The sequence below is a fragment of the Alligator mississippiensis genome, chromosome 6 (genome assembly GCF_030867095.1).
Source record: "Alligator mississippiensis isolate rAllMis1 chromosome 6, rAllMis1, whole genome shotgun sequence".
Classification (NCBI taxonomy): Eukaryota; Metazoa; Chordata; order Crocodylia; family Alligatoridae; genus Alligator; species Alligator mississippiensis.
The window spans coordinates 24,343,357-24,367,486 of record NC_081829.1 but is presented as its reverse complement, the minus strand read 5'-3'; the positions used below and the strand labels follow the sequence as shown (position 1 = coordinate 24,367,486).

Genomic DNA, 24,130 nt, shown 5'->3' with positions numbered 1-24,130 from the left:
TTATGGTGGCACACAGCCAGAGGTTGGGAATGACCCTGGGAACAGCCCCTGTGTGATACTTTATGCTCCTGCTCATATGGGAACCTAGTCTCTGTGGCAAGATATGAATGAAAATAACCAACTTCAGTAAAATGAAGTAGGAAATCATTGTGCTCATTTTAAAGATTTTAAAAACAGATTAATTTTACATTTACACTTTACAATTTAAACAAAATCTTTATATCAGATACCCAAATGGTGATTTTCAGCAATGACCCATTATCTATAACCTTTTAATTATTTTGGATTTAGAAACTCACAAATAATTCCTTGGTGGCAAAAACTCTATTTCCAAGAAAGGATTTTTTAAAAATCACTGTAAAATGTGATTAAAAGTATTTTGGCAAGCTCTACACTTTATCTTTTACTAGCCCACAGGGCCTAATCTAAAGCTCACTAAAATCAAAGGGAATCCTTCCATAGACTTGCAGTGTGTTTTAGATTCAGAAATAAGAGTTTGTCTATGTTGCAGTCAATGGGAGTGGGCTTCTGTTGGAGCAAGGCAATGGAGTAGCTATAGAGCAGCTTTGAGTGTGTGCTGATGAGTGTGCCTGAAAGTGCCACTGGGAAGAGGACACCGGATCATTCTGAGGCATCTACATTGCCTCACATCCAGGAATGGGCATACGCAGTGCAGGAGCATATGGGCAGGTCCTGCTTCTCACCAGCAGCCCTGGACTTGACATGGAAGCAGGACAAACTTCCTGAATAGCACACTATTCTATAAAGGTCTAAGGTGCTAATCTACCCTGCCTAGCACAGATAATTGACCTTGTTTCTCAACACCTTATTTCCTACCCACTAAAAAGTGCTAGATTTTTAAAAGGTGACTCTCCCTGTAATTTCCCCACCACCCACCAACCTCTGGGGGTTAAACACTGCTTATTCTCACAGAGAGCCATATTTTCACAGTTCTTTCTGTTATGCTGGGACTCAGTGCTAAGCAATGCATGTTATAGCTCTCCCTTTTTGGAAGCTGCCCCAAATATTGTGAAAACCTCAGCTTTGGAAATTTAGGCAGGAGGAAATAATAGAGCTGGGCGTAGCTCAGGTGTGTGTGCCTGCACACTAGCTAACATGTGCAAAAGCATGCCACCATATGTTCCAAGTGCTATAAACATTAATAGCATTTTTCCATTTGTTTAGGCCAGATATTATGTCTTCAGATCTGAGGAAGACAGAAAGGAACTCTATGATAGTGCTGGGGCACAGCACAAAGAATGAAAACATCTGGCCTCTCTGATAATCTGGATGGAATGGAACAAGGTAAGCAAATGACCAGGGGAGAGGGGTTGCATAGCAGAAGCCAGAGAATTTCTCCCAGAAATTCCTACATCAAGTTCAAGAACCCATCTGTAGGAACACAAGGTTGGAAAGAGGCAGACAAGGTTCCTTGGGTGAATTGGATATCTTTTATTAGACCAACCCAAATAGTTGGAAAATAATTATTAAGCAAGCTTTCAGGTTCAAAAACCCTTTGTCAGGCTAAGGAAGTTTCAGCAGTTGGTGTGTGCTCTTGCTGGATGGAATGAAAAGTGAAGAAGCCAGCAGCTGGGCTGGTATGCATACAAGACAGGTAGTCAGTGAAAATGTAGATTGAGGAGTCAATGGGTGAGAAAGATGCTTTCTAGGATATCAAGTCTAGTCTCCTGCAGTTGCAGGCAGTCTAGGAATTACACCTTCTCCTCCTCCCAGAATGAAAATCACTACTTCAAACCCTCACTTAAAGCTACAAGGAACAGGATCAGCAACACCATCACAAAACAAAACAAACCAACCACGTATAAAATGCCCTGTCACAGCAATGGCAGGGAAGTACTTGCTCAGTATATACTTAAACAATCCTGGGAAAAGATCTGAACCCCACACTACAGTGGAAGGCAAAAATCTCATAATCTGTGCCTCTAACATACAGGAAAAATTCCTGCCTGACTCCAAATCTGGCTATTGGTATGACTGAGTGGAATAGCAGGGCCAGCCTTAGCTATGGTCAGTGACCTTATAAATGGAATTTAAGACCTCCAAATGATATTGGGCAGTGGTAGCAGAGCAGGGAGGGTCTGTCTTCCTACATTCTCTAGACATGTGAATGCAAGCCCTGTCAGGATTAGCAGTGAAGCCCCCTGCATTTAACTCAGCTGTGTAATTGGGCACCTGGTCATTCAGTTTGGCGGGGTAGAGTCAGCCAGATGAGATTCTGGCCACATCACTTGTGTGCCCATGGTTATGGAAACTGTTGTGCTTTAACCTTGAAGGTCTGCTAGGCTCAGGCAGACCTTTGGCTTGTTACCTGACAACATCCCTTTAGTTAAATTAAAAGGGGAAAAAGAGGGAGCTCATACTTTGTTTCCACCACTGAAAAGCTGTCAACTGGGCAAAGGCAGCAGGGTCTCTTTCTAATCTCCTGCACTTTCTTGTTTCAGAGAAGAACATTACTGGACCCTAAACCACAAGCCCTGGGATGCACCTATATTTTCCAGGCTGTGTCATGGAAGGAAGAGGAAGAGTAGAAATTAGGGAGGTAGAGAAAGGTTTGTTGAAGAGTGGCATGTTTGGCTCTGTATGGCTTTGCTCTCCAATCTAGAGTGTGCTTAAAAACAAAGCTACATATCACAAGCATAATTACTGGTCACAGCAACAGAAATAACAGGTATGCTTAGCATTTGGTGTGAAACCTCTTTTCTGGGCTATGCACAGATATTTGTGTGCTGCTACTTGTTCTGTGTCCTTGTTCTCTGAAGTTTTACTCCAGTGGAAACAGTCTTGAGCTTACAAAAATTCCATAGACTCTTTGCATATGGTAGAAGTTGCTGGTTGTGGGGTGTCAGGCTCAAGGGAGTTTTACATTTCCAGCTGCATACATACCTAAACCACATTCACATTCTGAAACAGTCATTGTCCATCTGTGATTGGCAAGGAAACGTTAATGAAACCCAAGCAATCACTGAGTCCCTGAAAGCTAAGATTTTCTAAAACTATATTCAAATCAATGATTAAGACCCAATCCAGTACATGCAACCCACTTTATCTCAGTGAAGCCCCAGTAAATTCAGCAGATCTCCAGGTAGACAGGAGATTACACCAATACTGAGGTCACTGAGGCCCCAAAGACACTTAAATAAGCAGCCTTATCTTCAAGTTTTGAGGAAACACTCACAATGATCCTTGATTACTTAGGCACCCATGGTTTAGAAAAGCCAGGTGACCTGTTTTCTCTTGGGAGCCAAACTCAGGTCCTCATTTAAAACAAAAAAGTTCTGGGCAGTCTAAATCAAAGATTTTGGCTTTATGAGACAACTTGCTTGTTCAAGTGCCAGGTGCCAAAGGTTTTGGGACAGGCTCACACACTGGACAGATTAGCTAAACCCTACGCCCTCTTGGATTGAGCGCAGGTTTAGAGCTCTTCCCAAAAGAACTGGGAAGCCAGGAGTGGAAAAGAAAGTCAATAAGATAGACATGTCTTTTACAAGTCACTTCTGTTTCCTTCTAGGGGCTATACTCCTTCCACTCTGTTCATTACCTTAGAGTTCTTAGACCATACACAGCTGGACTGTTGCCAATCATCCAATGTCCACCATTGAACAGTCTTAAGAGACAGTCAGACCATAGTGAGAAGGGTCCCAGGGAAGCCATGGCTACAGTAGCATTCCAGCAAGCATACAACTTTTGGTCCAAGGGGTCATGCATGTGGGGTAGAAGTTTAGAAAACTAGTTTCTGCTTATTGCATGTTGCAACATTAGAATCATGTTGCAGAGCTACTTGTCAAGCAAGCCTCAAAGTTAAAGGATCTCAGATAGGAATTTAAAGATCTGACCTGCTCTAGAACTCCAGGAGGTTGATAAACCAACAGAGCTGAGCAAATTTCAGAAGATTCAGAATTAGAATAAGTATCCAAAAGCTTAACTGATTTGCCTTTACTTATCTTGAACTTCCAGATCCATAGAACTAGGAAGTCTCTAAATGACAGAATCTCTGGTGTGAGTTCATGTAATTCTGCCTATTTGCACAGCTGAAAATGGAAACAAGGAGAGCTAGCCAAACTCCAGCTCAGATAAGGTTCAGATTTAGAGCATGTGAACGAGTTGTTGGGGAGGTAGAGAAAACAAGCTATTAAATCCAGGTGGTTTGTCTGGGTTTAGAAGTCAAAGATACAGATCTGGATCCAAATTTACTTGCAACTGGTGGTGGGGGGGAGGGGAGGCAGTGATTTCAGTCCATCTTTCATTCAGAACATGCAAAAACATGTTGGAAGACATTTGGCTTGAATTGTGTTCATGTATGACATAATTCAAGGAGGAACTGCCATTTAAAAAAAATCAAAGTCTGTTTAGACACATAGACCAAAACATGTAAAAGATTCCAAAAATGACCTTTAATTTGTGTGGCCAACTAAAGACAGCCTGGGCCTGATTTTTAAGTTAAAAAGTCCAAAAGCTAGTTTTACAGAAGTGTTTATGCTTAGAACCTACTTAAAAATCAGGCCTTTGCTGTTCCAATCTGACCACCCCCAAAACAACAGTTACAACATATTTCAGTTGTGCTGTCTCTGCCACCAGTCTGGGTTTCTGTTCCTCACTGTATATCTTTCCAGCTTCACCCAAAAGCTGTAGAGATTTAAAGCATGATTATTCTGTGAATAGTCGGTATTTCTTCATAAGCACGTAAGCCAAAACTTGCATTGAGATACATCCTGCATGATCCTGCTGACTTCATGGGATGTGAATCAGTGCTGGATAAGGCCCGAAGTGCTCTAGATGGGAGTCAAAATCCCAGTTCATAACACTTACCTTCACATTTATGTAACTTGTTTTATAAAGCAAATTATTCCTTTTTTTGTATTATGATGTTATATTAAATTTACTCATATTTTAGAAATCTATTTATAACATGCACCATACTGTATATTTCCCCACACGTGGATTTATTGTATTACATGTGTAACAAGCTTAATAAAAGCATTGCGATTATGAAATAAGTTTGGTCTTATTTTAGTAAGTAGCCAAGTTGAGACCAATAGCTTCTTCCAGGTTCAGCATGTGAGAAGGCGAGTGCTAAATGTTTGGTGTACCAAGTTGGCTAAGAACTGGTCTACTCTTTAATGCTGCGCTTCAAGGAATATTGACAAATTTGGAAAGAACTGGAGTTGTTTTATTGAAGGGTTGCCCAACTGATGGCCTGAAAGGGGTTAAACTGCAGCCCCCAGCCTACCTTCCAAATGCCAGCCCCCTTTCCAACTACAGCTGCTGCTGCTGGACCCTCTTCCTGTCCCCAGCCCAGGGACAGGACAGCAAGTTCTGGGGAGCCTGGAGCTCAGGGACCTAGGTGGCCCCTCACAGTGGTAGGAACTAAAGGAGGCTTGTACAAAGAGGGAGGGGGGTGCGAGGTGGGTGGGGTGCACAACAAGGGGAGCCTGCATGACAGGGGAATTCATGGGTATATGGGTCAGGAAAGCAGGAGCTCAGAGTGGCTCATGGTGGGGGAGGGAAGTGTGCGGGGGTGGGGACACTGCTAGGGAATCCATGCAATGTGTGGCCTGGGGAGCCTATAGCCTATGGAGATGCAGCCCCAACCGCTGAAAAAAGTCAGACCGCCTCATTTTGTTGGTATAAGATACTATTCCCATTGAAATTAAGAGGAACGGGATAAAACCCTAGAAAAGCTTTTGGATATACATTTTCAAGAGTGGCTGGTGATGTTGAGTGACTGAACAGGGTCCTTGCAGTTTCAGAAGTGTGAAACATGGATTCCAGATGGAAGAGAGAATGTGTCACTTCTGAAGTGAGACTTAAGGCAGCTTACATAGGTGCCCAGGAACAGACATGCTCATCATTAGAGGCTATATTTGAAATCTGTATATTCGGAAGAGTTTTTGACAAAAAAAAAAGAAAGAAAAGAAAAAACCTAGACAAGAGCCCAGTTTTTTCCCCAGTGTAAGAATAACTTTGCCGAGACATGCAAGCCAGGCTCACACATACATGGGGGGAGGTCCTGAGATTGAGAAGTAGAGCAAAATAGGAAGGAAAACTATAAAGTCATACAAACTGTATGCAAGGAGTGGAGGCTTACTGGAAGCCATGAACGATACAGGTGAAGAAAAGAAGGGACCTGTGCTCCTGTGGCAGGACAAAAAAATATGGAGACAGCAGAGTGGGAGGTTGTCTCATTGATGCTTGTGCTATGACTGTTCTGGGGATATACTGGCGTGGTGAGTACTAACTTGTTGTACACAGCTTCTATTATCTATCTACTATTAGAAGTCTAAGAGACAGACTGTGCATCAAGAGCTCTTTGCCATTTCTAGGATGCTAATGAAAGCTAGAAGAAAGTGGGACTAACAGGACTCTCAGGTGCTTTACCCATTTCCATGCCCAACTCTGTATATATAGGCATTTGAGCTTGCCATTTCTTTGCCTGCCAACAGCAGACAAGTATCACAAAGATAAGTGCCTCAGAGGTATTAAATGAACCCAGGTGACCTGTATATGATGAATTATCAGTGTCAGAAGTACCATGTTACTTGGCACCAAAATGGTGCTTTGTATAAAGATTTTCAAAGTGATTGAAAGACAGATAATAGCACACAGAACATTGTGAGAGCTTAAGTACTGAGAAAACTGACAGTCCTCCAGCCACCCAAAGGGCTGCTCTGGGGTGACATGAAGTTTTTGTCCACTTAAAGCTACCACCCTAAGAAGGAGAAAGGCTCCTAAACCACTCCTTTCTATGTATTTCTCCAGCCTCTCCATGCCTGTTTGTTCTCTAAACAGGTGTTGGAAGAAAAAGTTTCAAGCTCCAACTAGCTTTAATGAAGAAAGACAAGCCATGGGGTTTTCAGTTTAGTTGCAACTTGCCCCTCCACTTCCCCCCCAACCGAAAAAAGTCTGGCAATCAGAATTTGAGTGTTCTTTTGGTCTTTCAACCCTCAACACACACACTAGCTAACAAGGTGGCTTTTCATCAGGAGATGTGTTTGAGGCAAATGTACTTTATGATACTGATTTCAAGTCCTGCAACAGGAGTATTTAACACAGTGCCAGGTCTGGGAATAAGTTACATTCTCTAATTCTGGAAGAAGTAGATTCCCCTCTCTCTCCTCATGCTTCCAGAAACACAGGTCTCCTTCCCCTGTGGACCCTCCCCCTCCCTCCACTTCACCTGCCCGCTGACAACCTCCCAAGTATGTGACAAAGGACATGCTCCCACATGTCTTAGATCCAGTTTATGTCTGTTTTAATTTGCATATACAGATGTGTGTTCATCTATCGATACAAGGGCACTTGGGTAAAGCCACCAAACAAAAGCTTCAGCAAACTAGAAGATGGTAACAAAATAGATTTGTTTCCCCAGTTCCAGCTTGTGTATTCAAGGCCATAGTTATATTTGTTCTCAATAGTCAGGAGACTAGGGAATCTATATAACTACAGGAAGAAAGTGATATTGGGGTCACTATTCAGCTATCCTGCTATAGGCTAAACCTCTTAAGAACCAAGATGCGGCTTGTTTTCCTAAAAAAAATAAATCATAGGTAAATGGCAGACTCAAGGCCAAAAGCCTGTTTTGTTCTCCCTGTGAGCACTTGCACAAGTTAGGATGAAGGTGCATGCCATAGGTCTACAAGCACTATCATCCCTTATATTCTTCAGACATTGGGCTGTCTGGGCCTAGCTTGACTTATGGCTAATAACGCCAAGTGTTCTCAACAGCTGTTGTGGGTTAATTTCTATAAAAGTCACAGGTCAAGGCTAGACTTGCTTGGGGCAGGACTTCAGGTGGTTGCCTGCTTGAAAGTGCTTTATAGGGCAATACATCATAGTAAGTGACCTGCCGAGATGGCAGGTGGTTTCATGATGGGACCTTTGTAAGGTTATTTCAAGCTGACAGACAGTCAAGCAGCAACCAGATGTTGCCATTGATGATGCACTGGCAGAAGTTAGGGATTGGACTGGTATTTTACAGAGCTAAGAAGCAAAAGTTCTCCAACTGGAATGGAAGCAGATTCTTTTTCTGTTGATTAGGCACAGCTGGAGGCAGGGTTGTACAAGGAGCAAGATACTCAAAAGAAACTGCAACAAATGTTTCAGTTTAGCCAAGCAAAACTGGATTAAAATTGGGGATGGAGAAGGACAAGGTTCCCGCCTTAGCACAGGAAGTTACTATGAGCTCCTGCTCATGAAAGCTTATGCACCTTATGAACTCATTGAATTGGAGATGAACCTCTACCCTGCCTTCAGACAAATAGTCCCTTTAGCTATCAGTTACTGTCCTCTGTAGAGTGTCATTGGCCTTTACTTTCTTTCAAAGCTTGCCTAGAAAGCATTATATATCACTCACCTAAGCTGCTCCAATAGGGCAGCCTCCACACCTGCACTGGCTAATTAGAAACCCAGCCAGGTCAGACTCCATTAAAATTCATGCTGGATCAAGTATGAAGCAAGCCTGGGACAGGCTACAGCTGCTGGCAGCAGCAACCCACAACTACAGCTGTGGGCTTCCACTAAGTTCCAGGCAGTCTGGTGCTCACGCCAAACATGTAAAAGCATGGTTCTTATAACAACAGCAATAAGAGATGTAATAAAGCCAGGTACTAATCATGCAGTTACAACACTGTAGGAAAAAAAAAACAACAACAACCACCTGACAGTTTTGTCCAGGGCATCTTAAGGTGTCAGATGATGAATTCAGATTCCCCATCCTATGATAGTGATCATTAGAATCAGACATTCTCTGAGCCTGCGTACTTGAACAGGAATCTCATCCTAAGTGCCAATCCTCTGCAACCCGCACTCGAGGGTGAAAGCCACAGCTCCCCTCACTAGGTTCATTGGACATCGTCCTTCCCTAAGCCCCTGAATGCCTGCTTCTACTTTCTGCTTCAAATCAAGCAAGGCATTTCTACCTATGGCATGCAGAGCTTGGCAGCAGGCCTGACCCTTCACAACAGCACTAAAGGGCTCAGCACTTACACGTGCAAAAAAGGACACCAGTGGCTGGAATTTCACTGGATTCCAGGGTTGTTGGATGCAGGTACATTAATTCCTGTTGGCTCCACTGAAGGGGGTGGGGAGGGGGAGAAATTGCAGCTGTTGTGTTATGGATAATACTGGACTACACCAGGAGACTCCCCAGCAGAAGCACGGAACATGAGACTTCCATCAAACACTTAAAGCAGGATGTCTAATGAGGTTTTGATCTCTGGCTGATCATACAATCACAGTTCTTTTTAAACACATTCACCCATCAAGTGGAGATAAACAACCCCAGTTTTAAGGAAAATAGTGATTTTGTAATTGGTAGTGATTTGGCCACCTCATTATACCTCAGCGATTAAAAGCTTAGTCTACCAGAGGAATTACGGCAGCCAGAGACAGGGGATGGTTAGGAAGAAATCAAGTCAGGTTCTCCTGAGCCCCACCCCAGCTTAGTTTCTATTTGGGTCTATATGTACTTTGAGGCTAGACCAAGATTTTGCACGCATTTCCCACATGTGACAGCAGAGAGGGAAAGAAACCTCACAGACTGGAGGTAGCCTTGGGGAGTTACTTTACTGGAGGTAGCCTTGGGGAGTTACCTCCATTGCTGGGAGCACACACTAGGAGGCAATACTCCTCATGAAGTGGGTGCACCTCAGAGCTAGCCTGCTCCAAGAGGCTCACAGATGTAGGAGGAAGAAGCCTCAGGTTAGGGCAGATTCTGGGCTTTCACAACAGGATCTTACCATCTCTGCAAGCATCTGCTGGGAGGCAGAATCTGTTGTGTCGTATTGTGTTTTCCTTGCACTGTCCCTTTAAGGCCAAAGCCCTCACGTTCAGCACTGCAGGGTTCGGTTTACTTGTGGCATTTTGCAGCCCCGGGGACTCCCTGTTCTCTGCCATGAGGAGCCGGGACATATTCTTCGTTCCTCTCCCTTCACAGGACTGGGTCGAGTCAAGAGGCAGAGCAAGTATAAGATCTGCATACATCTACCAAGGGCAATTGTTAAGATCCACCCTGGATATTATTCCAGATTATTATAATGATACAGCAAAAGCTTTGTTATCTGGCATCCCTGGGGAATGAGGGGTGCCGGACAACAAAATATGCTGGTTAATTGAGAGGCCCGAACAGGTGTCTTTGCCTGTTCAGGCCACCGTTTCTCCCACAGTGTCCGGGGCGTTGCTGCCCTTCCCACCACATTGCTGCCCCCTCGCAGGCCCCACACAGCCTGCTTTGCCCCAGGCCGTGGGGGCTCGGCAGCACAGGCTGCTTTGCCCCGTGCTGTGGGGGCTCGGCGAAACCAGGAGTGCCACAGTGGGCACTTCCAGTTTCGCTTTTACCCTACAAGCTGGCATGCCGGTTAATAGAGCATGCCGGCTTGTAAGGTGCCGGTTAAGGCAGCTTTAATTGTAAATAACTGTTAGTTCAAACCAGGAGTGTCCAGAGTGCGTTGCTGAACTCACACCATAACATCTGGCAACAAGGATGGGATGCTTGATTGCTGAAAAGACACCCCTAGATTGTGAGGACAACATTCTGAGACCAGGCTGTGTTTTGTGATCAGAGGGAAGGTTTTTTTCCTTCTATTTTTCTCTGTCTATGGCTGATGTTAGTTAAAACGGCTACATTGGGGCATATAGAAGAATTTGATGCGAGGCAGCTGGCTTCTTGGGACTCTTATGTGGAAATCCTATTACCTGGAAGCCAACAAAGTGGAAAACCCAGAACAGAAGCGTGCGATCCTCCTGACAGTCTGTGGTGCCAAGACATTGCCCATCGTTCGTTCCCTCACAGCACCTGCCTTACCAAACACTAAGTCTTATGCTGAACTAATTGCCCTGCTAAAGGCACATTTTTGCCCAAGGCCATCTGTTACCCTGCAGAGATTTCATTTTTTAAATACGACCAAAAGGCCAACGAAGGTATAGCAGATTACCTGGCGGAGCTTTGTTGCCTTGCTGAATTTTGTGAGTTCGGTGATCTCCTGGATGGCCTGCTTGGCCACATAGAGGGGTTTTCCTCTTGAAGGCCAGTTCCAGGAGACAAAAAGACTGTGGCAAATGCATTCACTCCCAAACCACTCACAGATTAGTGTCCCCAGAACGTGAGGTACAAAAACTATATTTGATTCAAAATGTTGGTGCTGTTGAAACTCAAGGTTCTGAGATGATTGCAACTGTAGTAATAAAGGGACAGAAGTGCAAAATGGAAGTGGGCTTGGGGCTTGGGTTCAGGAGTATCCCTCATAGATGAAAACACATTCTTCCAGTTGTTTCAGCACCCTCTCCCCAAGTTATTGTGGAAACTTTGGGTAGCTGCAGTGTAGATATCCAGTATGGATCTGTTAGACAGTGTCTACCCCTCATTGTCACTAAGGATTCCTGCAAAAGTCTTTAGGGGAGAAATTGGTTCTCACCATTGGGAATCAGTATTCAAGGTGTACACAGTCTCTACACAGAAAGTCTGGAAAGGTTTGTGTGACGGCGGCGTGCCGCCATCACGGGCACAGGCTAAGGGCAGGAAGGGTTGTGGGGTGGATACAACCCCGAGACAGAGCCCCGGGTGGGGGTACTTACCTCCAGGAGAGACGGCGGCGTTGGAGCCAAGACCGTGGCAGCAGCTGCAGCTGCAATTACAGCCGTGCGAGCCAGCATTACACTGGTTATTTAAGCAGCTGTTCCCGGTGAGGGAAACAGCTGAGCCAATCGCAGCGGCCGATGTGGCCGCCGTGGGAGAGTTCAAAAGCCCTGGCAGCACCTGCGGAGCGAGAGAGAGAAGGTGAAGGTGGGCAGCACAACCGGTGTGCTGCAGCTCCCCGCTGGAAAGGCACCAGCAAGGCTGCAATGGATCCACGCTGCAGCGGAAGCAAGGTTTAGAGCCCCTGACAGAGGCAGGAGGAGGCTCAAAGCCTGTATCGGAGGCAGGGGGCAGGAAGCTTCCTGTCCTACCCCAGGTAGGGAGCAGAGAAGCTCCAGGATCCCTCTCGGGAGGAGGGAATCAGGGGGAGCACCGAGGCTCCCTGCACGGAGGAGCGGGTACCCTAAGGGAATTAGGGGCAGAGATAGGTGGAGCCCTTCCTAGGGATCGCTGGGTACCTGACACCAGTACGGGAAGTCTCCTCGCCCAGGCGGAATATTATTTCTAGAGGAAAAGGGGAGGAAGAAGGACTGCCAGAGCTAGCGGAGGAGCCAGCGAGAGTAGAAGACAGGCTGGCCCAGTGATATCGCTAGGCCTGGGTACACATAGTCGGAGGAAAACCAATGGCAGGCCTGCAGCGCACCGTAGACCACCATACCAGCAGCACGTGATTAGTTGGCGAGTGGATGGGGTGTAGGGGTGGCGGAGCCCTGTGGAACAACAGAAGCGTCAACTGTGAGTACACCCGCACTGGGGAACCCCTCAACTAAAGAGCTCCACTGAAACCCTCTCACAGATCAATCATAACAGCAAAGTCGTGGCAGGTGGGACGAGGGGGAGGGGCTACCTAGATGACGGGTGGTACCGGACTCGAGATGTCCATCATCACAGTTTGCAAGAGAGTTTCTCCGGGTATTTTCTGAGGAATTAGGAACTTACTCAGGTCCACCTGTGACGTTCCAAATAGATCTTGCGATGGCCCCTATCTGTATGAAGGCTCAGAACGTACCTTTCTCACTGTGGCCGAAAATTGATGCAGAATTAGATCGGCTTATCCGGCAAGGGGTCCTTGAGCCAATCATACATACAAGCTGGGCCACACCAATTGTTCCTCTTTTAAAACCTAACGGCAGTGTTCACATTTGTGGGGATTACAAGCGTGCTGTTAATAAAACACTTAAGCAGAACCTGCACCCAGTGCCTGCCATTAACCAGTTACGTCTGTTCTTGTAGGAGGTAAGGTTTTTGCGAAACTTGACCTCACTCAAGCCTATCAGCAATTGATAGTGGATGATAAGGCTGCTGAGGCCCAAACAATAGTTATACACTGGGGAGCGCTCTGTGTCAAGTGCCTCCAGTTTGGAATTTCTGTGGCACCAGGACTTTTCCAGCAGTTCGTGGAGAAAATGCTAGCAGGAATTCCCGGGTTGGTCACGCATCCACATTGATTTTGCTGGCCCTTTTTAAGGTAAGAACTTCTTAATTGTTCTTAATTGTTCCCTTTTCAAGGTAAGAGCTTCTTAATTGTTGTTGACTCATACTCAAAATGGCTTGAGGTGATTATTGTCTCAACTCTTACATCAACTGCCACTATAACAGCTCTCTGTCAGCTGTTTTCAACCCATGGGGTGCCCTACACTATTGTTTCTGACCACGGCATGGCATTCACTTCTGCAGAGTTCCAAGATCTTTCCAGCCGCAGCCTCATTCAAACTGTTACCATTGCACCTTGCAGGCCACAGGCCAATGGGCAAGCTGAGCAAATGGCATAGACTACAAAAGATGCACTGAAAAGGATTGTTGTAGGAGATTGGCCTACCAGATTGGCCAGATTTCTGTTTGTTCAACATTTAATTCCTTGCCTTACAACAAGGTCCAGCCCATCAGAGCTTCTTATGGTTCGTCGTCTCAAAACATGCCTTGACTGTGTTAACCCAGACCTTGTGAGAGACATGCAATTTAGGAAAGAAAAGGAGCTGGACTCTGCATTGGCATCTGGTACCTTACGTCTTTTCATTCCACAAGAGACTGCTTGCTTGGAACTACGGGACAGCCCCACAGTGGGTTCAATCTAAAATTTTAAGTGCCACAGGACCCATATCACATACAGTCCAGCCTGATGACGGCCAAGTTTGGAGATGTCATGTGGACAAGCTGTATGGGTGTTCTCCTACTGATAGCCCTACATGTGAGCAATCTCCAAGCACCAATCCACCACTGACAGACATGGAGTCATTGGGGAAGTACCTACCTGTTTCCACTAATGCAAACCCTTTGCCATCACCGTCAGAAGGAAGCATTGCTGTTGATTCTCCAGATAGACTGACAGGGCCGTCATCTGCTGAACCCCTCACTGCGTCTGGTTCTATGGGAAGACCTCAGTGGAAGCAGAGTCCTCCCAAATGGTTGGCTGACTATTCTGTCCAGGGTGAAGGGGTGTTGAGTCGTATTGTGTTTTCCTTGCACTGTCCCTTTAAGGCCAAAGCCCTCATGTTCAGCGCTGCAGGGTTCAGTTTGCTTGTGGCAGTTTTGCAGCACTGGAAACTCCATGTTCTCTGCCATGAGGAGCCAGGGGACATATTCTTGGTTCCTCTCCCTCCACAGGACTGGATTGGGTCAAGTCAGAGGCAGAGCGAGTATAAGTTCTGCATACATCTACTGATGGCAATTGTCAAGATCCACCCTGGATATGATTCCAGAGAGTGATAATAATAAATGACTGTTAGTTAAACCCAGGAGTGTCCAGAGTGTTGTTGCTGAACTCAGAAAATATCAGAATCCACAGAGGTGAATGTTTTGATAATAAACTGCTGATAGTTAGTGGGGAACTGCAGCCCCGAGTCAGCTTCCACAGGCACTAGTTGCATTTGGTAGGTGTCTCCTGCATATGGACACCTGGGGAGAGGGAGAACAGCAGTGAGAGGCTTCCCTACACGCCCTCAGGCCTCAGCTGTTACCCTGCACTCCCCAGGGACTCACCCATTTCCCAGGATTGACCACTGTGGCTCCTGCTGAGGGCCGGCACCGGGGTGGCCCAGCAGTGGCGCAGAGCCAGAACCAGGTGGGGGTTGCATCAGGTCTCTGCAGAGTCTGACCTCTACATAGATGGGGTCAGGCAGAACTTTCACCAAGGGATAATCCCAGTCTGTGCGGTAGGAGTCATAACTCTGCTCTGGGCTGGAGATAGGCTCACAGGGGTCATTCTGGGTCTGCAGCAGATAAAGCAGCAGGTCCCAGCCCACCCCAATATCTTCACAGGCTATCTAAAGGAGGGCCTCCTCCCAGCTGTATGCTCCATTACTCCAGTACTGGCCAGAATTAGGGTAGGGTAGGAAATAGGGCAGCAAAAGTGCTGTCCCTTACTCTATGCAGGCAAAGAAGAGATGGAACCTGACTGTCCTGCTGTTCAGAGTGGGGTAGTTTAGTGTATGGGTACACAACAGTTTTTCTAAAGCCCATGTGTTTCTCAGCCTCTTGCGGAGTCGGGTCAAGTCTCTTTCGCATGTAGTAGTTACTACCTGGAGCCCATTTCACTTCCTAGCCCTTCACTCAATGCAAGTGACTTCTGCCATCCGGTGGCAGCGTGCTGTAATAGCACCCTCTGTAGACGGCCAGCTTGGGTGATTATTGTAGGATACATTCACTGTGGACTAAGAACTAGCGTATCTTTCTATAACAACCATGTGGTGTTTCTTCACTCCTAATGAAAAATGCATTAGTAAAAGACCAGACAGACCAGGCCCCTAACATTCCTTTTACCAGAGACCCCCAAAGATTGACACGGTCCCTCATCCGATTTGGTATCAAGTGATCTTTATTAGTAATCCCTAGACTTATTACAAGTATTCTTCCTTGTCATACGACCTAGCAAGCGGTTCCTTCAGGCATTACAACAGTGACATTCGGTGGTACTGGCCTCAGATCCTCTGCTAGGTGTGTGTGATGTTAATTTCTGGATTCCTTGTTGTTGAAACACGAATTCCAAGTGTGCCCGCCTCTGCTCTATCAGGCGTTCTCTTGCAGCCTTGGCCCGGACTATCTATCTTGTCTGTCCCAGGCCTGCAAGTGGACCCCAAAGGCTACCCCGGCTGACGTCCGGGGGTCCCCTTACCTCTCCTGCCACGACTTTGAATGGAACCTCGGTGGAGGGGTTCCCCTTTGAGGCAGCCTCCAGGGCCGTCAGGCCTCTCAGCAGGCACTCACGGGGTTCTGACCTCCCCTACACCCTGGCCACTTGCTACCTTCGATCGTGGGTCTTCTGACCCTTTAGCGTCCCTGGTTCCTCTCGGTCTCTACCCTGGCCATCTCCAGCCACAGGTCCCCAGTGTCCCTGGGCCACGGCTCAGGCATGAAGGCTCCGAGGCCCTTTGGTCCTGGGCTCATCTATCCCGTGTCCCTAGCTCCCTATTCCAACCACGCTGACTCATCATGAGATCCCCACCACCGTGACTGCCAGAGAGATGTGACCGGCGGGCCAGGAGGCCCCAAAGGAATATAAAGTGCCCCTCAGTCTACGGGCTCCGTGTTTTCCCAGTGCCTCAGTGCCCCAGACTTGGTTGCTTGCCCCACTCAGGGCTCCTATCTCTTCCCTAGGCTCAACCCTACTCCAGGGATGGTGACCTGTGGGTCGCGGCTGACTCTTCTTGGGGATGCTGCGGGCCTGTCTGTAGGCTCCCTTACTCCGTTAACCAGCCCCACTTGGGGTCTTCTGCTGCTCCCCCGCGGCTATCCCAGTTGGGGTTCCCGTTGACCCCGCCCTTGTTACCTCTTCTCTGGGCTTCCCCGTAGATGCTCCAGCTTCCCCAGCACTCATCTCCTCCTTGGCTCTCCCCACTCACCGCTGCTCCCTTCGTCAGCATCCCTGCCGGCTCTTCTGCCAGCTTCTCTGTTGGCTTCTCAGCTGGCTTGCTGGTCAGCTCTTCTGCCGGCTAGCCAGTTGGCTTCCCTGCCGGGTCCTCTGCCGGCTTGCCAGTTGGCTCCTCCACCGGCTTCTCTGCCGGTGCCTCCGCTGCCGGCTTCTCTGCCGGCTTCTCTCCTGCTGCTGGCTCTGCTGCCAGCTTCTCTGCCGGCTCCACTGCCGGCTTCTCTGCTGGAGCCTTCACCGGCTCCGCTGCTGGCTTCTCTGCTGGCTCCACTGCTGCAGCCTTCGCCGGCTCCGCTGCCGGCTTCTCTCCTGCTGCTGGCTCTCCTGCCAGCTCCTCTGCCAGCTCCGCTGCCGGCTTCTCTGCTGGAGCCTTCACCGGCTCCGCTGCTGGCTTCTCTGCTGGCTCCACTGCTGCAGCCTTCGCTGGCTCCGCTGCCGGCTTCTCTCCTGCTGCTGGCTCTCCTGCCAGCTTCTCTGCCAGCTCCGCTGCCGGCTTCTCTGCTGGAGCCTTCGCCAGCTCTGGTGCCGGCTTCTCTGTTGGTGCCTCTGCTGGCTCCGCCCCCATCTTCCCGGGCTGCCCAACGCAGCAGCTGCGCCTTCCGGGCCGTGGGCTTCCCTGTGGAGCCCCCGTTCACCGGCCTCCTTCCTGTGCCCTCAGGGCCGCCTTTTGTGCCCGCTGGGTGGCGTCTCCAGGTGACGTCACCTGGCCCCAGCTGGATATGAGTGCGGCTGACGAACCGCGTGGGCGGTTTCTCCGTGCGTGTTGACCCACATCTTTCGGCCCCTGCAGGAGGTAAGTTGGGGCATTCTTCTATTTTGGCCTGGGGTCCTCCTGTAACCCCGGTGCCCCTGGGACACCAAGGTTGCTCTGTCTCCCCAGGGTGGCAGCACAAACACACACTGTCTCTTTTTTTGTCTGCTACTTTTGTAACTTTTTCATCTCAAACTGTCCAATCCTTAAGTTTCTTACCCCATCTTTTTAGATAAGGTACTCCAATCCTATTCCATTTTTTGGTTTCCCCTCGTTCTAGGGAAACTCCTGTACCTGGTAAGCGCACCATACCAATTACAGCATTCACCTTTCCCATTGCCTTATAAGGCACTGTACAATTTAAGTGCTTAGTTCTGGGAAGGCCTAAAGTTATGCTAAGAGCCTGAGCATAACTTAGTTTGCCTGTTACATAGGGCATTCACTTAAAGTGGTACCTTAATATTCTTTTCCACCTAGCACCTCGCTCCTGTAACTTCCTTTCCCTGGACTTCATATATTGCTTTTAGCCTTCCCACCCACTGAGTCTCAGTCTTAAGCATAGACCAAAACCTGCACCCAGGGACAGAAGTGCACCCTCCCAGGGGCTGTGGCATTCCCCAACCTGTGGCAATGCACAGTCCCAGAGCCAGGGGCCCAGTCTGGGATACAGCAGGAGGAGAAGGCAGTATGAAGACCTGGATGCCTAGGGGCAGGAAGCTCCTGCTGGTAAGGTAGTGATGGCAAACATGTAACCTGATGTGGAGAAAAACCAACAAGTCTGACAATTGAGCAGGTCCAGGTTTAGAAATGGAACTCAGTATGGAGTGGAAGGAGACAGGTGAACCTCTCAAGCCCATCTGTGAGGAGGGGCTGCTAGCTTAAGGCTGCAACCCAGTATCTTTGTTAAATGATAGATTTCTGTGGATCCCATTCCTGGCTCCCCTCAAACAACACCTCCCTTGAGTTTCTGAGTCTCCCTTTGTGTGAGTTGGGAGGATCCCAGCTTTACGGGGTCCACGAACCTCTTATGGACACTCTAGTGTAACAGGTTTTTCAAGAATACTGGTCTTGAGCTTCCTCCAACTGAGGAGAGGTGGCTCAGGGCTCATGTGACAAGCAGAGACAGCTCCATAGACACAGGGCTGAGGGGCAATTTAGAAAACAGTGATGTTACCTGAAAGCACTGTCCCAGGTGATAGACCCTAGTCATCAGATTCTCTTGTCTTTCTCTGCCACCAGTTCTTTTTCATACACACTCCAGTGTCCATCCACCTGTAGTAAGATTAGGCAGTGATGCCCAGCTTTTCTCCATTCAGGGGGCATGTTGCAGACACACTAGGAACCAGATATACTCCCCAGAAGGTCCACTGCTTATCCAGTAGGGTTTGGCATTGAATTAACCTCAGGAAGAACCAGTTAGTGTGACTTGTTCGAGATCTGCAAGGTCCCTGACATTCTTTCTAGTGCTACCATCCCAGCCCCTACCTCTTACCTGGGAAGTGGTACTACAGGCATAGAGTGGAAACTGATACAGAATTAAGGCATTGCTCCTTGCCACCAGGGTGCAGACAGCCCCATGCCCACTAGCCAGATGCAGAGTCTAAGATCAGGGCTGGTAAAGTCGCATCCTCAGAGACCGCAATGGAGACTTGGCCACCTGGTGTACACTATGCTGTCGCTGGAAGCAAGAAAGTGGCAGGTCAGGCTGGAGCCCAGGGTTGCCCTCTCCCACAGGAGGCAGGCCAGGCTTGAGTTAGTAGAGCTAGGAGCCTGTGCCTTTCCTGTCCTCCTGGATGTCCCTGGCTGCTGCTGCCCTCTCCTGCCCACCCTTACTATCTAAAGGGCAAGTGCTGGGCACAGAGATTGACAGGACAGGGTAGGCTCCCTAGGAGAGTTACAGTGGCCAATAGGGAATGCACTGCAGATACTGGAACCCTGAAGCTGGGTCAGTTCATGGACATAGCCAAAGCACATAGAAAGTCTTCAGCCAGGAGCAAGATATTCCTCAGCCTCAGGCCAACCACCAGAGCACTATGTTGCCAGCAGGACTAGGAACATACAAGCCCTCTTTGGCTTTAAATGCAAGATATTCTAGTTGCTGCCCCTCTCAACATGGGGCAGTCAGTCATTCAGATGGGCAATTCACACCTGCAGCTCACCTGTGTTGCCATAGTAACAGGGATGTACCCTGTTACTAGGGCTGTAACAACAGCTGCATTCTTCACAGTCTCCTGTAGTGACAGATGGGGAGGCACAGGACATTATGTCCTGGCTTTGGACAGCAGCACAGATGTGGGGGCTGGGAGCATCCAGGGCTACAGAGAAGCAGCTGGGAGTTTGCACAGCAAATCACAGCAGGGTAGAGACTGAGACTGGATGAGGAAAGGTGTAGGGACCATACACCCTTCTGCAGGACACCCCCCCCCCCCCCATATTTGGCTTGGCATCTTTCCTGAGGGTATTGATTTGGAGCAGAGTGGAGGCCTGATCTGCCAAATACCAGAGCAGAGACTCCTCATTCAATTCCATGTCTGTTAAAGAGGACAGCAAGAGCCACATATGGAAAGGGGCAGTATCATCAGTTGAGGTGTTGGGCTAGGGACAGAGGCCTTGGGCCAAGGCTAGATGTGCTGTTAGAGGCAAGTCACCAGTCCCAACCAGATTTGGTAGGTGCCAGTGAAATACTAGTCCAGACCCTCACTGTGCAGGGTGGTGCACACCTCGAAGGATCTTTCAGATGAGTGAGGTGAGGGATGCTGGCACCATGACAGCTACCTTACCAGAGGTGGGAGAGAAAGGAAGCAGAAGGGTCTTTTCAAGGTAGGTATAGCAAGGTCTACCTTTTCCTGACTGGAGAGCCACAACCTCTGGAGAAAGTTTTCAGAGCAGTCTGGCACAGGCTGGTATTCCTAGTCAGGTATTCCTAGTCAGACTCTTACCTAGCAGAGCAAAGGGGCACTTGACTGTCTTTTCTTCATGGAGGACTCTTTGGCCAACAGTATCTATCCCTTCAATCCCAACCAACATCAAATAACTGCCATTCTGGGGAAGAAAGGACCAAAGAAGTCAGGACTGTTAGAGAAGCATTAGCAGAAGCCCCAGCCCCAGGTCACTCACCCACTCAAAAACACAACAGCCAGTGTAGGAGACTTCTATTTTCCAAAAGCCATCTGGAGCTTGGGACATCCAGATACTACAGCTGGAATCATTCTGCAGAGCATGCAGTTTTCTTTCATTATCTAGGAGCACAAGAGGAAGGAACAAAGAGGCTTCAGCATCTATGTTACAGAGGAGGCTGGATGCAAGGTTCAGCTCACTAGCTACTGTGTCACCTTTCCATATGGGACATGATCTTGGCTAGCTCTAGGGCCTACACTAGAGAGGTATAGAAATAGTGCTGTGCCAACAGGGGACTTCTATGTTCTAGCCAAAAAAAAAAAAGAAAACATGGAATTGAGAAAGACAGGGACAACCTACGTAGTTGGTCCAAACCAAGAGGAGGTGCTTCATTCCCCTGCCTTCCACCCTCAATTGCCTCTTTTTTTAGTTAGAATTATTCACTGTATTTAATAAACTATTTTTTGGAACTGTACCTTTTGGAAGATAAACTAATTCTGAAGTCAGTGTCAACCTGCTCTGGATACACGTAGCCAAGCTTCAAGGCAGTTACACACCACGGCAGAGGTGCTATGTGTACATAGATATTAGTCCCTTTAAGCAATTAATCAGAGTCACGAGGGATGATCCAGCCTCTAGATAGGAATGTGATATTTTAGAGGACTCAGTGGGAGGGGGGGATTCAGCTCCTTTCTCTCATATTAGTTGGCCCTGGGGCAACATACCACAGCAAAATTCTCATGGTAGTGACTTCACTTAACCCAAGCACTCTCTGTAAGGGAAACACTATCTCCCTGGCTTGAAGGCAGAGCAAGCTGCAGGTTTCTTTGGCCACAAACCAGCAAGTTGGGATCAGACAGCAAACCATCCTGAGTCCCCAGAACAATAGCAAGGGGGCTACTCAATACCCAGAAGCACAGAGCACCCAATGGGTATATCTTCTGCCACATAACACCCACATTACTCCCTGCTATACAAGCATGAATATCTATTCCCATGGATTCCCTGGATCCTTTATACTCTGGAGGCATCTGGAAGTAGGCTGAGCCCAGGTACAAATGGTTCCAGCAGGCAAGTGAGACCAGCCCAGCCCAGCTCCTCCCCTAAATCCTGGTAATACCCTCCTAGGGCCCCCAACTGGTGCTGCTCAGCTCATCACCACACCCTTCAGCTTTTGTGAAGAGGAACCTTGAGAGGTGAGCGTGATGCCTCTCCACCTCAGGAAAGAGAAGGAGATGAGTCTGTGTTCTTGGCACAATCTTGTCTAGTAATTCCTTTTGGAGCCCTGACACATCAGTGAAACCTAGCATTTGTGAACTACAGTGGGCACATGTAGAACGGGGTACTTATTCACAGCCACTGGCTATTGTTCTGTTTGAACCATTCCCTTGAGGCTTATGGTCATTATGACAGTTCCTGCAATGCTCCACACCAGAGTGTACACGCAGACTGGGGCATAGGATCCTATCTGCAGTGATGGGCCCACAGCTCATATGAGCAGCCTGCTTAAATCTCTATGAGAGACAGGAAGTGAGACACAGGCAGGGAAAGGCATCTGATTAATAATCACAGAGAAAGCTTTGCCTCCCAACACCTGTGTGAGTGTTGCCATCATCTACCTGGGAAGGTTACATATGATCCCAACTCCCAAACTCATACTCCTAAAAAATCCCCCCAGAATTACAACATGTGGTCCAGGATTGAAACTAAGCACGGAAGCTTTCTAACAGTAGCCCTGTTGAACATGTGTGATCATATAGGCACTCTTGCAATGAGTGTTGTGAGGATTCTGCATTTACCTACATGTATTTCCACAGGGAAAGGGTAAGGACTAGCAGTTATTATGTGCCCTGGTTTTCACAAGAGCTCTTTTCTACATTTTGTAGTATTAGTGCTGGGTTAAGATTACACCCTACTGGGCAAAGTGCTCTAAGTGCATTACTAGTCTGGTGGCAGGAAAAACCCTTAAGAACAGCCTGAAAACTCACTTTTGCAACTGTGATGATCCATATGTCCAGAGCCTAAAATTCTTCAGTAGATGCACTGCGCCCTCCTGTGGCCACACTTGGCAAATGATCCCTTGGAAACACTTGCAAAATGTCAGTAGCTGTTCACCTTAAACATTGGTGACATCCCCATCCTTTCTCTGGATACTCAGAAGAGAGAGGGGTGATTTTGCCTCATTATCCCCCTTGCCCACTCCTTCCCTGCCTTCAGCAATACAAATACAGACCATGCTAATTTCTTTATGTATTCCCTATCCACCTCTCTTGAAGTGATCGTTAGAATATTATTTTTGTACAGAAGCAATACATACTGGCCTCAGCTAAGATCACGGCTGTATGAGATGTGAAAGAAGTCCAAAGACAACACACTAGTCACAGCCTATGAAGGTGGCAGGATTGTAAATTTGTAACAGATTTTGAAACACAAATTAATGTCTGTTCTTAGGGCATTAGAACAGACAAATGGCAGTCTGAGAACAGACATAAAAGCTATACCAGCCAATGTAGCGAGAACTGATGTTTATTGCCGAGGGTCAGACAGCCCTGTTGGGAGAAGCTGCCTAGTCATAAGTGCACAAACACTGGTATAAGCCCTAGAGAAGTAATTTGAAGTAATTTGAAGACCTTGGGGACACATGTATACAAACAGATGAGTCCTTAGGGCAGATGCAACCTTCAACAGAATAGATGTGTTTGACAAGTGCTACCAGGAATCTATTAAAGACAAACATGCTCAAGAGATAAAAGAACTATGGACAAAGAGATGGAAGGCAGGTAAGTGCCAATGAATGACTTTCATTTCACCTCCACGCAGACTTCAACACAATATTTTCTGAGCAACTAAAGACACAAGCACCATGTGATAAAAGCCATCATTCTCAATAGTGGCCTTCAGCTGAAGTTCACTGCTTGACAAAAGCATTTGATATGAATCACTGTATGCTCATCAGAAAGAAACAGATATCCTGTGTGGTTGTTGCCTCCAGGGATCCTGGGATACTTATACTTTCAGTGGGTAATTACAGCAAAATGATGTGTAAGCAGCTTTGGATAAAACCAGTACATCAAAGGAATCCTATTTTTTTCATTTGTGAGAAACTACACTATGGCCCACTGTTCTGGAAACTCTGCTACCATTTCAGGTAGGGGTGCACCGATAGAGATTTTTTGAGCCGTTACTGATGGCCGATTTGTAATGAGCCATATCGGCTAATGATCTGATTGCTGATATGTAGCTGGGCAGCTTAGAGAGCAGCATCCAGCTGGTAAGTGCATTGTGGGGGAAGGGGTGGTAGGGGAAAGGACCATGGTGGGGGGGGCAGATCGAGGCTCCACAATGAGGGAGGGAGTGGGGCTGGGGCTGGGGTTGAGGCAGGGGCAGGCACTGCACAGCTGGGGTGGGGTGGGGCAGGGCATGGGATGGAGCCACGAGCATCTCATTCAGAGCATTCAGGGGAGGGTGGCTCTCACCAGTATGTACACCCTGTGAGGGCATGCAGGGTGAGAGTGGGCTGCCACTGCAGGCTGGGGCCAGGGCAGTACCAAACTCTTCTCAGTGCAGGGGCTGGGTTGGGCTGTGCTTGGGGCAGGCGGCGGCAGAGCACTGGGAAGGGGACTATGGGGGGGAGGGACTGCAGCCACCCCAGAATTTGCCATAGCCCCCCCCCACCTCATGCCCCCTCCCAGCGCTGCTGCCGCCCACCCCAAGTGCAGCCTGGATCGGCCCCCTGCCGGGAAGAGCT

The 24,130-nt window shown here is 47.9% G+C and overlaps 1 protein-coding gene and 1 pseudogene across 3 annotated transcripts in view; one reads left to right on the top strand and one right to left on the bottom strand.

The window, feature by feature from the left end:
- LOC102558739 (uncharacterized) overlaps window positions 1-5,015 on the top strand; it is a 60,621-nt gene extending 55,606 nt beyond the window's left edge. For all 3 annotated transcript variants that reach the window (XM_059729704.1, XM_006275583.4, XM_014601471.3), the window contains exons 7-8: window positions 1,186-1,305; window positions 2,463-5,015. In XM_059729704.1, coding sequence (XP_059585687.1) covers window positions 1,186-1,282 — 97 coding nt within the window. In that variant the 3' untranslated portion in view covers window positions 1,283-1,305; window positions 2,463-5,015. The remainder of the gene's footprint in view (window positions 1-1,185; window positions 1,306-2,462) is intronic.
- A 9,397-nt stretch (window positions 5,016-14,412) lies between these two features.
- LOC102559439 (zona pellucida sperm-binding protein 4-like) lies at window positions 14,413-23,592 on the bottom strand (annotated as a pseudogene).
- Window positions 23,593-24,130: the final 538 nt, after the last annotated feature.